The following is a 14412-nucleotide window of genomic DNA, read 5'->3' as shown; positions in this document are numbered from 1 at the left end:
TATGGTGTGCAATGTTTATTGAAACATGATTACAGATTAACAGGGTCAATCCCTTTTAGAGCAGTTAAGAATTGAGTTGGTAGAAAATGTCAAAATAATCCCCTTTAGACATATTTTATGGGATTGAAGAGCTTAGAGCTTGGCCACAAAGCACTGCATGTGTACGGCAGTCTGGAGAGACACAAACAAGCGATAGCAAAAAAAGACAAGACATTGGAATAACCGTAGCGCTTTTTAGTCGAATCTCGCCATTTGCCTCAATGGCCTCAATTTCAGAAATTTACGAGACAGACTTCTTCTGAGAGAGGTTGATCTTGTCACCCAAACTCAAAGCCATACCCTGTTGAAAAAAACAAAACATCACCTGGAGTTATTAATCATGCAGTAAAGCATCACATAGGCAAATTCAAAAACTGACACATTTAAAAAAATAAATTACAACTTTGTAACTGTCTATTAAAACCCAAAAATATAAGTGTCTATACAAAGGCAGATTGGGGGAAAAAAAGTTATAAAAGAAATCACTAAATCCATTACTGAAATTCTAAAATATTATCCACGTCTGTAGGCACATAAATGCTAATCCAGCATTTAGTATTTACTGTAAAGATCCCAATGCCTTTAAATTAAAATGGTGCAAAGAGTAAAAAACCTCACCTGGCTTTTGGCTCGAATACGAATATGTCCACTGACTGGGGCATCAGGTCCCATGTGAATTGGCTTTTCAATGCTAACGTTTGCAAGGGCATCCTCTCCAAATATAGAGCGAGCATATAGGTTTGCTGCCATGAAGCCACAGATGCCGGACAGGGCCTGATTTACAAAACAAAAAACATGAGATATGAATGTAAATGTATTATAAAGTCATAGAGGCGTTTACTCAGTGTTGGGTAGCAACTGATTACATGTAATCTGGATTACGTAATCAGATTCCAAAAATTAAGTACTCAATTAAATTATATTACATTTTAAAATACTCATAATCAGACTAGATTACTTTTTATTGATAACATGATTACATGGTATTCTCACAATGGCAGTAAATTATTCATAATTCATTGATTCTCCCAACCACTTTCTAAAAAAGCCCACTGCTTATATATGTTCACAAGGTCTTCCAGGTTTGTGGAATTGCACACACAGACCGGCCATTAGTCATGTGCCTATTACTGAAAACTGAGACCCACACAGCATTTGATCACTGGATTTACAGAAATCATTTCACTTTTCAGAAGTGTTTTCTCAACATTGCAAAAATGCATATCTAATCAGCTCCTAAAGAAGACATTAATTTTTATTTGAATTATCACTCAGTGAGTCATTTTACCATGTATTACCATTTCTGGAAGTCTTTCAAACTAATTAAAATGTACAAATTCACATCATTTCATATTTAAATGGAATGCAGGGATTCCTCAACTTCTTTGACCTAATATATTTACTTGAAGTACTCCTTGAGATTAAATTAATAAATTAGGTCAGTAATAAAATTAAGTCAATAATAACATAATAAAATTAAGTTCACAGTTCTCTGATGTTGGTTAATGGTCACATGACATGCAGGTAAACAAATAAAATATTTTCCCCCAGTTTTACAAACAAGACTTAAAGCTACAATATGTAGTTTTATCACCGCTAGAGGTCGCCTATTCAAAACAAAGGCGTAGCTTGATGTCGACAAGTTTGAGCGTGGAATCTTGGGAAATGTCATCTTCACCTCACAGTCAGTGGAAAAGAATCGGGACGGGACTCGAGCAGAAAACATGTTCATGGATGAGATTATTAACGTTACTGTAGTATGAAGCAGTGCAGGGCGAGTGCTGTGGGAGCTGAACGAGGCCGCTGGAGAGATTGCTAATGAGAGACGAACGCGACACACGGCTCGCGAGCAGCGGAACTTTTATTATGCCGCAGTCGCCGGCTAAATGATGTTATAACGTTACTCTGAGCGTTCACAATTTACAAATAGTTGGAAACATTTGGGATATTGTAAGTATTCAACTAAACAAAATATGTAACACTGGCCTAGTGGTTTTTGGATATTTTACTGCAACATTCTCACATATTGTGCCTTTAAGCCTAGTCCCAGTCTAAATGTGCATGTACCAATTATATTACCTTAAATGTGTAATGTAATGGATCACATTAGTAACAAAAATTGTGTCATGTAATTTGGGATCAGTAACCGACTACAATTTTTAAGTAATCTGCTTAGCACTGCATTTACTGTTCTCATCACTTGAGAATTGTACCTTCTCTGGGGTCAAGCACTTCATGTTGGTGGACCTAAGAATGTGTAGGAGATACTCGTTCAGATCTGTGATGTTGGTGTTGACGGTAACCTGTGTGGAAAAAAAAACAGTACAAATTCTAGATATTCCCGCTAACAGAAAAGGAGATTAATGTAGCCATTATCCATTAGGAATTCACCAGTCCCCCAGACTTGCCTTATTTTCCCACTCAAATTCAGCCCACATCTGTCTGAACTCGGCATCTGTGCAGGAGGCCGGCTGAATGTAATCCATGATGTCAATGTGAATGTCGCTGAGGACTACACAGTTCCTGTCACTGGCTGCTCCTGATACATCATATACTGCAAAATATGTTTTTGATTATTAAAGTGATTCCAGGTCCTACCTCAACAACAAAATAGTACAGGTTTAAATAAGGTTATCTACATATAGTCCACAAACCTATGTTTCCAAATATGATGCCATTCTCTGTGGAGGCCACTTTCACATTAGCTTTAATGTTGGCAAAGTCGTGAGGAGCCAATGTGAGAGGAGACGGTTTCTCAACCAATTTAAGATCACCTGGAGTTTGAGGAATATGGTCAGTAAATCATGCACAAAAAACACGCTAAAAAGTTATTTTTATGTTTGAAAGGGACAACTTGTACCAAGTGTTGCCAGCTCCAAGGTACAGTTCTGGAGGGTGTCACTAGTCTGATTAACAACCAGGACATCCAGGACGATGTCATACTGATTGACATGGACATAAGCTTCTGCGTACACTGGATCTGAGAAACCAGTCAATTGGGTGACCTGGAAGAAAACATGAGATGGTTCAGTCTGGGACATGGTTTTTAACCACAGGGCCGGGGCCCAATAGGGGGCCTTAAGATAACTTAAAATGATTCAAAATGAGACAAAACAAGCTAAAAATACAAAAATAAGCTATAAAAGCTAAAAATTAAGATTTCATTTTTTTATTCACTACCTCAACAGCAGTTTTTTTTCCCTACAGCTCTGGATATGAGGTAGCCTAAGTTTAAAATTGCCATTTCTAGACCTAGAAAAGTCATGTAAATTCATTTGTTAAGTAGAGTTATATCATTGAAGAACATTCAGCTTTTAAAATTTCTGGAACTCAGAAATGTATTTAATTAGAATTATTTTAGTTACTTTTTTTAATCTTTGGACACTCCTAGTTTCTGTAAATGAAAAATAAGCATCGAAAACAAAACTTACAACTGATGTACTAGAGGAAAGCTATTAGCCTATATGAGGAGGGGGCCTTCAAATATTGTTGTGGTCTTGGAGTCAAAACAAAAAGTTCAAAACCTGTAATTCAAAAGCTTTGCTGAAAAAAATGAGAAGTATGGAACTATTATATTGTGAGATGCTATAAATGGGCGGAACATTCTTAAGACTCCTGCCTGATGTGACACTTTAGTGTTAAAATCTCCATCAGTTGAACCAACATGCCCTCTGGTGGTACAAAATGAACTACAAACAACCTTTCCAATTATGTTTAGCCTTGCGCAACTAGTCATCATCATAGAAATACGGCAAATTCAAACAGATACAGATAAAATCCTCCAAAGACCTTATTAAGTTTAGAGGCCAGAGGGTCTGCGGCTTCTTTCCTCTGAGTATTGCCCATAGCGGCCAGCAGACTGAGTTGGAACTGGTCTTCTTTGGACGCCATCTCGTTCTTAGCGGTCAACTGCATGAAGGAGATGGGATCATCTGCCTGAACAGTCACGTTACGCTTCTCAGACTCTTTCTGATAAAACAAGAAGAACAAAATTAAATATCATGGTCACAAATTATGATCTTTTAATCTATAAGACATTATCCGACAACATGTCCATCTATACCACATTATGTTTCTGAGCTCAGTTATTAGGAGAAAGCAATGCAAAGACATGTTTACCTTCTGAGACAGTTTCTCCTCTTCCAGTCTGACAGCGAGCATATGGGACAGGGATCTGCGGCACTCCTTGTTGAAGATGTCGTTCATGAGGGGCGAGCATTCGGACAGGACTTTGAGGCATAGCGAGATCCGGTCTACGTCATCATCAGTGATGGGCTTCTTGGGTAGAGACGACTTGCCCAGATGGAGCACAGTGGCCATAAACAGCATGGCCTCTGCCACAAATGACTAAAAACAGCAAAATAAAATTTATTCTACCACAATTAGACACATTAATAATTTAGATTGACAGTTTAGTCACTGTTCATGGAATGAGCAGTTTTAAAATGAATTTACATTTTGCCTTTTTTTGTCCTCCGCAAGGGCAACATAGCGCAGTGCCACTTTGGTGAGAGTAGTGGCCAGTGAGGCAGCAACGTAAAAGTCTCCATCCATCAGGAAACCCCTTAGAGGAGGCCTACAGAATAAAGGATTATTTTAGAGATGTAATAAAGAGGACGATCTACATAATGTATCGATAAGGGGAGATAATCACCTGTCCTCTTCTTTCTTGGATGGCCTGCTGGTGCTCAGGGCACTCTGAGTGACGTAGGTGCCCATTTCTGTCACCAGCTTAGGAGCTGGAGTTGCAGTCATCTCTTCCTCAGGTTTCACCTCTCCCGCTTCCTTCTTCAATTCGTTCTCCACAATTGGGATCTGAATAAGACAGACAGACATAGATTAAAACAGTTTAATGTTTTAGAGCACTACAAGGTGTAGTGACATTAATAAAGAATGTTTATCGCAATTTAGCTAATCTTTAAAAAATCTTTTTTCAACTCTTCTGGGAAGGCTTTCCACAAGGTTTAGGAGTGTGTTTATAGGAATTTTTGACCATTCTACTAGAAGCGCATTTGTGAGGTCAGGCAGTGATGTTGGCGAGAAGGCCTGGCTCGCAGTCTCCGCTCTAATTCATCCCAAAGCTGTTCTGTTGGGTTGAGGTCAGGATTCTGTGCAGGCCAGTCAAGTTCCTCCACACCAGACTCGCTCATCCATGTCTTTATGGACCTTGCTTTGTGCACTGGTGCGCAGTCATGTTGGAACAGGAAGGGGCCATCCCCAAACTGTTCCCACAAAGTTGGGAGCATGAAATTGTCCAAAATGTCTTGGTATGCTGAAGCATTATGAGTTCCTTTCACTGGAACTAAGGGGCCAAGCCCAACCCCTGAAAAACAACCCCACACCATAATCCCCCCTCCACCAAACTTTACACTTGGCACAATGCAGTCAGGCAAGTACCGTTCTCCTGGCAACCGCCAAACCCAGACTCGTCCATCGGATTGCCAGATAGAGAAGTGTGATTCGTCACTCCAGAGAACACGTCTCCACTGCTCTAGAGTCCATTGGTGGTGTGCTTTACACCACTGCATCCGACGCTTTGCATTGCACTTGGTGATGTAAGGCTTGGATGCAGCTGCTCGGCCATGGAAACCCATTCCATGAAGCTCTCTACGCACTGTTCTTGAGCTAATCTCAAGGCCACATGAAGTTTGGAGGTCTGTAGCTATTGACTCTGCAGAAAGTTGGCGACTTCTGCGCACTGTGCGCCTCAGCATGTGTTGACCCCGCTCTGTGATTTTACGTGGCCGACCACTTTGTGGCTGAGTTGCTGTTGTTCCCAATTGCTTCCACTTTGTTATAATACCACTAACAGTTGACCGTGGAATATTTAGTAGTGAGGGAATTTCATGAATGGACTTAGTGCACAGATGGCAACCTATCACGGTACCACGCTTGAATTCACTGAGCTCCTGAGAGCGACCTATTCTTTCACAAATGTTTGTAGAAGCAGTCTGCATGCCTAGGTGCTTGATTTTATACACCTGTGGCCACGGAAGTGATTGGAACACCTGAATTCAATGATTTGGAGGGGTGCCCCAAAACTTTTGGCAATATAGTGTATATTAGTGCTTTACTATGTACTACCGTACAGCTAAAGCACTTTACAATCACATTAGGGGTCTCTCCTCACCGACCACCAGCGTGCAGCATCCAATTGGATGATGTGACGGCAGCCACAGTACAACGGCACCAGTGTGTTCACCATACACCAGCTATAGTTGGAGAGGAGAAAAAGTGATAGAGCCAGTTCGCAGGATGGGGATTGTTAGGAGGCCATGATTGATCAGGGCAAATGGAGGGAATTTGGCCAGGACACATACTCCTTACGAGAAGTGCCATGGGATTTTTAATCACCACAGAGAGTCAGGACCTCAGTTTAACGTCTCATCCGAAGGATGGTGCTTGTTACAGTATAGTGTCCCCGTCACTACACTGGGGCATTAGGACCCACACAGACCACAGGGTGAGCACCCCCTGCTGGCCTCACTAACACATTTTCCAGCAGCAACCTGGTTTCCCAGGAGGTCTCCCACCCAGGTAATGACCAGGCTCAACCCTGCTTAGCTTGGGCAACCAGTCTTGGGCTACATGGTGATATGGCTGCTGGCTCAACCTCTAACCTCCAAGACTTCCACTCAATTTCATTCGACTTGATATGATTACTCATTTCACTCTCAAGGAATTCATTTGACATTTCAATTGTCCGAATTCATTTTGGTGCTTGCTCTGGACATGCGTTAATGACGAGCCCTGGACGTGACAAAGTTATTCAAATTGATGCACTACAGACCTCTCCCATAGATCTGCGGACTTCTGTCATGACACTCTGGATGTCCTCTTTAGTGCTGCAATATTCACCCAAAATCCACAGAGCTCCTCTGTAAATCCTGCAACACAAAAGTCCTTTTTTAAAATTACTGCAATGCATCACAATCCCTTTTATAACACTAAACAAGACAAATAACTATTAAACGGTCTAGAATACACAAATTAATTTTTCATGTACAGATGATATATGTAATTGGATTTATCAAACTTTTAAAGAAGTTGTTATTCAGCATCTCTTACTTGACCGTCTTGATAGCGTGGAAAACCTCCAGCATCTTCTCAATGATGAGAGGTCTAAGGTTGTCAAACCTCTGAATCGCCTCACGCACAAACTCCAGCACATCAGCTGCGGCTGCCTCATTAGTGTCACTCAGGAACTCCATCAGCTGTGGCCACACAAAACACAAGTAGTGAATTTAAGAGTAAAGATGAGTGCAGAGAGTTTATTCATCGTAAGGTCTAAAAGGGCTAGATGAATTAACAGTTAAATGGTCCACCGATCTAGTGAAGTGTGTAACTTCAATTTCTTTGCTAGTAAAGAATGTTTTAAAATAGTTTAACTGTAAAAAAGCATTCTGAGTGTTCAGTCAGTAGACGTACCACAGGGATGACATTGGCTGCCATGTCAGGGAAGCGCACGCTACACGAGTGGAGAGTGCGAACAAGCAGCTGCCTGTACTTGTCTGTGTCTTCATGCTCTGTCACATTGTTGGTTTTGATGACTTCTTTCTTCAGCACTATAACCAGCTGTGGAAAAAAAAACAATTGAGGCACTTGAATAGAACAGTGAATTACTTAATAGTGAATTAAAATGAAAGACTTCAATTTTGTATTCGTATATTCTTGATCTTATTTCTCCATATAATAAAAGTAAATAGGGATCCAGGATGTCAAGTGCCAAAATCAGAAAAAAGCTAATAAAGTAATAGAATGTGGCACATTATGCAGCTTTTACACTAGACTTTGAGTATGCAAAATTTCTTTGGACATTGCAACAAAAAGGATATGACATCACAGTGTTTGGTGGCACCTTTTTTTTGAAAACAAAATGAACAAATAACAAATAATAATAATAATAAATAAAAAAATGTGAAAATATACAAACTACTCCACTTTCCTGCAACGCTGCAAACCTGCAGCTTTATAGTTTTTGGTTATTTTAATTCAGCTAAAAGGTCACGTCATGATGTATCGTTCTATTGATCAAATCTTCAAATGTTACAAAACAAACTTCTTGAAACTTCTTTGCATGAGCTTGAGTTTTCAGGCTCCCACATTTGTCAATGGAATGAATAGTGTGACCACCCCTTAAGTCATACAGACTACTTTTATAGTGTTTTACGGTTCTTTTTGGCTATTTACAGTCCCCATTCACTTTCGATACATAAAAAAGAGTAGCCACTACATTCGTCAACATTCCTCCTTTTGTGTTCCACTTGAAAAGTCAGTCATACAGGTTTGAAACGACATGAATTAATGACGACAATGTTCATTTTTGGGTGAACTATCCCTTTAAATGGCATGTTGTCACACACACCTCCTCTACATTGCGGGAGGACACCAGGTCCAAGGCCAGCTGTAGGGTCTTCTTGCGGACCTCAAGATCAGGAGTGGTCAAAACCCTCAGAATATCCATCACAAGGTCCTATAAGCAGAACAAAGCACCAAACTTCCTGTTACTGGTTTAATTTGTGGAACGAATGGCTCCAAATGAGGTGATGAACTCATGTATACCTGCAGCACACGCTCATGTGTGGGGTGTTCCTTCAGCTCAATCAGACGGTCCAGAACAATGAGCTTTACGTTGTTGTCACTCTCTTTAATGATCAGATCAATGTAGCACTGAGCAGCAGCCTGAAACAGAGAACATTTAAACAATGTCATTCCACTATTTCCCACCATGCAGAAAGCATATATATGGGAACAACCGTGGTGTTAGACGCTGTACCTTGATGGCGGTGGGAGCGCTGGACAGAGTAACCAGAGTTCCAGCTGCTTCATATTTTACAGCAGGACTGGACGACTGCAGCAGGTTGTATATACAACGGATGAAACGAGCTCTCTCCGAGGGGTTGGCATGACAGACCTAAACAAATGTAGAGATATAAAATAGACAGTGAGAATGTGTTCTAGAATCTAGACCACCTGATAGTATGCAGTGTGCATAAAGCCAAAGAGCTCAGCATTTGATTAAGCATGAGGAATAACTGCGCTGTTGATGACAGCAGTTCTGTAAAAAAGTAGTTCATCCAGAACAGAAAATGAAGACTTGACACTGGCCACAAGATGTTTCATGTTTATGATTCAAGAGCCACAGTCGAAGTGAAGTTAATCAGTAATGTGGAATATAATACAAAATTTTTATGGATTGTGCTTTTGTCCCTTTTGGAGCTTGACAACTTGTGGTCCCTATGAAATGTTGTTACACAGAAAAACTATTGAGATTCTTTTTAAAACATCCACTGAAAAAAAAAAAAAAAAAAAATAGCATACAGCTTTAGAATGACGCGAGGGTTAATAAAAAGAAAATTAGTTTATTTTATAGAATTTCCATTATTTTGTTTACTATACTCTAGTTTTTAATTTAAAATAGCAAGCATTGATATTCATGGTGTATTCTTTCACCCTTATTCATACCTGTAAGAAGCCATTAGTTATAGAGAAAATTTGCAGTGCTATGCATTTAAGGTTGCAAAATGTCACCACTATATGGTAATCAAAAGTTTCAAATTCTCAACTCAGCAATTCAGCAATATAAGAAATTTCATTATTTGACCATTTTAAATACTGTTATAAATTTTCCTAGCAAAGCATATATTAAATTCAGTGTAGTAATTTAGATACCACTTATGTTAAAAATATTTATTGTTACTGTTATTGTTATAAATATTTATTTATAGGATTTGAGAATAAAAATGAGAGAATCTCAGTGCATTCCAGACCACAAATGCTCAGAACATGTTGTATTTTTTTCCTACTGTTACAGCGGAATAAAGGGGAAAAAGAGAAAATATTCAGGAGGAAAAGAATGCAGCTACTGAAAAGAGGTCTTGCCACAGATATTTTTGTTATACCACGTCACACTAAAATACCAAGCATTACGTTATTCTGATGACGCCTGAAAATAAAACGAAGGAAAATTGACAGCTCATTCAGTCAAACTGACAGATAAGGATTATATGTAATTCAAGCTTATAATTTGAAATTATTAATTTCAGACTTTTTGAATGTAAGTTCCCCAAAGTGTCACCCATAATTCAAAACTCAGTAGGCTCGTCAGGAAAAAGGTGGAAAAATGGTCTCAAAATTAATTATGTTCAAAATTTCAGCGCATTTAAGCCTTTTTCCATCACTAGACATTAAGGAAAATATTAGAAAATATTACACATCAAATACTTATTTTATAATTAGATACATTTGTTCTAATACTGTTAAGAAATGTGTCAGCTGGCTTTGTGTGACATTAGCAAGCTGTGGCATTCAAGTCAAGTCACCTTTATTTATATAGCACTTTATAAAATACAGAGTGTTTCAAAGCAGCTTTACAGTGATTTACAGAGTTTATTTCGACTGTACAGCAGCTCTAAAAGGAAACAGTGTCATTGTTCAGCTGAAGCCAGTTCAGTGTTGATTCAGTTCCATTGTAGAGATCGTCAATTATTACATTCGATTATTTTATCTATAAATCAGTTCTGCAGAAAACAGCGATTTCATCGTCCAGCTCAGTTCTCATTCAATTGCGTCAGTGCCATCAAATCAATAATATTGTTGAATATTAAGGAATATAATTAAGGCAGTTAATATGCAGCTACTGTTGTGTGTTGTTTTAACTCATATTTAGAGAAAGTTAAATATTATTTAATTGCTTTATACTTACAACGCTATTCTTCTATGCTGGGTCTCTGTGGGTTAAACAAAAATTTATTTTTAAATATGAATTGACACCTCACCTTATAAATTAGTTCCACAATGACGAGCTGGAGAATGTCTCCGAAAGTATGCACCTGATCAATACATGTGCTAAGGTAGTCCAGAGCTCTATCCTGCAAAAATTTATTAAAAGAACAGGTACTTAGCTTCATGAGATTCATTCTTGTAACAAAAAAAATAAATATTTTTAATCAGACTGTGTACCTGATCTGCATGAATCAGCATCATAAACGCATTTCTCTTGCAGCTTGCATCTTTCTCATTTACAAGAAAATCATGAATCAGCTCAGGAGCATCTGGGATTAAATGCTCAAAGTTCCTAAAAAAAAATGAACAAATGAAATATAAAAAAAAACGGCCTTTAATGTTTGTTTCTCACTTGTGCACAAAGATCCATCAACACACCTGTAGATAGTGTAGATGGCCAGTACTGCATTGCGTCGTACGTAGCTGTGACGGTGCTCCAGACAGGCGCGGATCGCTGGCATAAGGGGCTCCAGCAGCTCAGATTCCTTCAGCTTGCACAGGAAGCGCAGGGTGGAGCCACGGATGAACTCATTGGGATGCTGGAGATCCTGCAGATGCAGAACACAGATGGCATATTTAGACAAAGAAATATATATCCTCACAATAAGCAATATACATAATAGTTCCATTTTTCATGCCTACCTTCCTATAGGCATCACAGACCAAGATCATCTCCTGAAGAAGTTTGCCATCAGGAGTAGTTTTGGGAACAATCTCCCAAAAAACTAGGAGTAGTTTCTTAATTGTGTGGTCCTGCAGAGGCAGCACAAACCGGATGATGGTCATTAACAGGCCTGGCAGTTTCTCTCCATTCAGGATCATGATGATGACCTTCTTCAAAGCCTCTGTCTTGGCTTTGATTTCTCCCTTTTCTGTTTTGACAAACATAAAGGAGCAAAACTGTTAGGGTGCATTTTAACCCCCACATTTACTACCTTTCAAAATGTTGGGGTCAGTAAGATTAATGCTTTTATTCAGCAAGGATGCATTTGCATAACATTGATCAAGAATGACAGTCCTTCAGCTTGCACAGAGAGGAAACTGTTGAATAAAGTCGTTATTTTTGTTTTGTTTTTGCGCACAAAAAGTATTCTTGTCACTTCATAATATTAAGGTTGAACCACTGTATTCACACTGACTATTTTAACAATGTCTTTACTACTTTTCTAGACCTTGAATGTGGTAATTTCATTGCTTTCTATGGGAGATAAAAAAAACCTTTCGGATTTCATCAAAAATATCTTAATTTGTTTTCTGAAGATGAACGTAGGTCTTACGGGTTTAGAACGACATGAGGGTGGGTAATTACTGACAGAAATTTCATTTTTTTGGTGAATTAACCCTTTAATCAAAGCATATTAAAATTATTTCGTGTGACACTAAAAACTGGAGTAATGGCTGCTGAAAACTCAGATTTGCCAAAGGAATAAATTTAATTTTAAAATATATAAAATAGAACATCATTATTTTTTAGTTTTAATAATATTTGATAATATTGTTTATTTATTTACTGTATTTTTGATCAAATAAATGCAACCTTGGTGAGCAAAACTGCCTGTTCTCAAAATGACTTAATCTTGAACCCCAAACTTTTAAACGGTAGTGTACATTAATACAAATTGACTAACATTACTACACATGAATATTACCTAAATCAGCTTTTAAGCTGACTTCTGATGGCGGTTCAGAGTCATTGGTGACATTGATGAGGGTATAACACACATTCTCCGCGGCTGTCATGATGTCAGCTCTTCTTCCCTTCACAAGACTCCACTCAGACTGAATGCCTATGAGCTTTCCTAAAACAAAGTTTACAAAATACATTAGTAAAAGTTCAAGTGAATAGTCATTTAATACCATAAACAAAAACAAAACAAAAAAAAAAAGCCTTTGAAATGTAATGTATCTGAACTGTGTAATGTGACATCTCTACTGAAATTATGAATATTGTTTGGTACTTTTATACTTGTGCACACATGAAGTGGCCTGAGCAGTGAGCACTGGCTCAAGGTGCTATACAAATAAACATTTTTAGTAGTAGTAGTTACTTAATTGCGTGTCACAGCAGGTCATGTGATGTCAACTTGGTGGTGGCCAAGAAGGACCACCAGCACCCTTTATAATAAAACCCATTTTTCTAGAAGACTGTTAGAACTGGAGTCACCTCATGTAAGTGTACATCATTTTAATGATATTTCTCAAAATTGTATATGTACAACTTTCTGTAATTAGCCAACAATTGCTAGATGCATTGCCATATTCACGTATCTTGTACTTCAAAGAATACCATGATACTACCACAGTATGTGCAACTACATAAAGCAGAGTCAAACTGTACATTTAACTAATGATTTGTAGCGTCGATCCTGGTAACAAGAATCTTTTTAATCAAGATCCTGTTAGAAGTCTCACGGTCTGCGACCGCACTGGGATTCACTGAATTAGCAGCTAGTTTGAAAAACCTGAGCCAGCCGTGACAAAAGATCGATTTGTACCATGTTGTGCATGTATTATAAACACTAAGCGTATTAATATCAGCACTGCTGTCTAATAACATATAGGTAACACAGTTAATGTTGTACAGTTATATTACTGATTGCGTGTTTAAACGACATCACTGCTGCAGTAGCAGCTAGCACGCTAACAGTCTGCGATAAAAACGAACACAAACTGGTGATTGTTGTCTGTGGCTTAAAATGACAACAAATTCGTTTTTTATTAATGTGCTGACTTGTTTTGCTTCTTATTTATTACCTTTCAAATAAGTCTCAGGTCTTTCTCTTCTTCTGTATACGCATCCGTGTCTGGTGAAATTCTGATCCTTCCGAATGACGTGGAACCTGACTGACTTGGCCACATCAATACTACAGCGAGCCAGAAGGCTCACACTACACGGTTACGCAAACGCGAAAGTTTGATGGTTCGTGAGTGAAGGAAAAAAAGTAAAACCGAAAGTTTGATGCGCAAATGCTCAGTAATACAAGCCTTTTGTATTCATTGATCTGAAACAGAGTTATTAGTTAACTAAAACGAAAAACATTATTTTCGTTAGCTACTGTAAATAAAATTAATATAAAACGCTTACTGAAATAAAATAAAGGATAAAAAAACTTGCCTATTTCACAACATCTCATTTTAGTTTATCTTGATGTAGCCTACTAAATAGCTAAAACTAAAACAGAAATAAAAATATAGCCTAATAAAAACTATACAGACAAAAACACACAATAAAAATTAATAAAACATTAACTAAAATTGAAATTGAAATGGAATATATAAAAACAAAAGGTAAATATTAATAAAAATATAATAGTGTCTCAAATGATACTAAAACAATACTTACATGAAACACTAATGGCTAATGAAAAATAAATTTACAAATAAATATTTTCTTCAGATTCAGTCTTTTCTGTCTCTATACTCTTGGCCAAAAGACAGGCCTGTTGAGATTACCTACGCTAAGGAGATTTTCAGTAGAATTTTTAGTATATTTACCATTCATTCAAAATGTATCTTTAAATATTCTCTCATTGTTTAAACAATTGGAATAATATTGGCATATTAATTGTTAGGATATTATATTTACAT

The 14412-nt window shown here is 37.9% G+C and overlaps 1 protein-coding gene across 1 annotated transcript; it reads right to left on the bottom strand.

The window, feature by feature from the left end:
• Positions 1-13742, bottom strand: copb1 (COPI coat complex subunit beta 1). The gene is made up of 22 exons (XM_051900162.1): positions 13579-13742; positions 12474-12623; positions 11467-11696; positions 11203-11372; positions 11002-11116; positions 10818-10910; positions 8816-8953; positions 8602-8721; positions 8405-8512; positions 7468-7614; positions 7108-7253; positions 6830-6926; positions 4694-4854; positions 4495-4615; positions 4159-4386; positions 3829-4008; positions 2900-3044; positions 2694-2813; positions 2448-2593; positions 2253-2342; positions 658-813; positions 1-340 (listed from the first exon to the last, which is right to left on the bottom strand). Exons 2-22 carry the CDS (start codon positions 12562-12564, stop codon positions 281-283), a joined length of 2862 nt encoding a protein of 953 aa, XP_051756122.1. The 5' UTR covers positions 12565-12623; positions 13579-13742; the 3' UTR covers positions 1-280.
• Positions 13743-14412: the final 670 nt, after the last annotated feature.

Source organism: Ctenopharyngodon idella, chromosome 7 (assembly GCF_019924925.1).
Source record: "Ctenopharyngodon idella isolate HZGC_01 chromosome 7, HZGC01, whole genome shotgun sequence".
In the NCBI taxonomy this organism is placed as follows: Eukaryota; Metazoa; Chordata; class Actinopteri; order Cypriniformes; family Xenocyprididae; genus Ctenopharyngodon; species Ctenopharyngodon idella.
The sequence above is the reverse complement of the archived record's forward strand: the minus strand, read 5'-3'. Positions and strand labels throughout refer to the sequence as shown.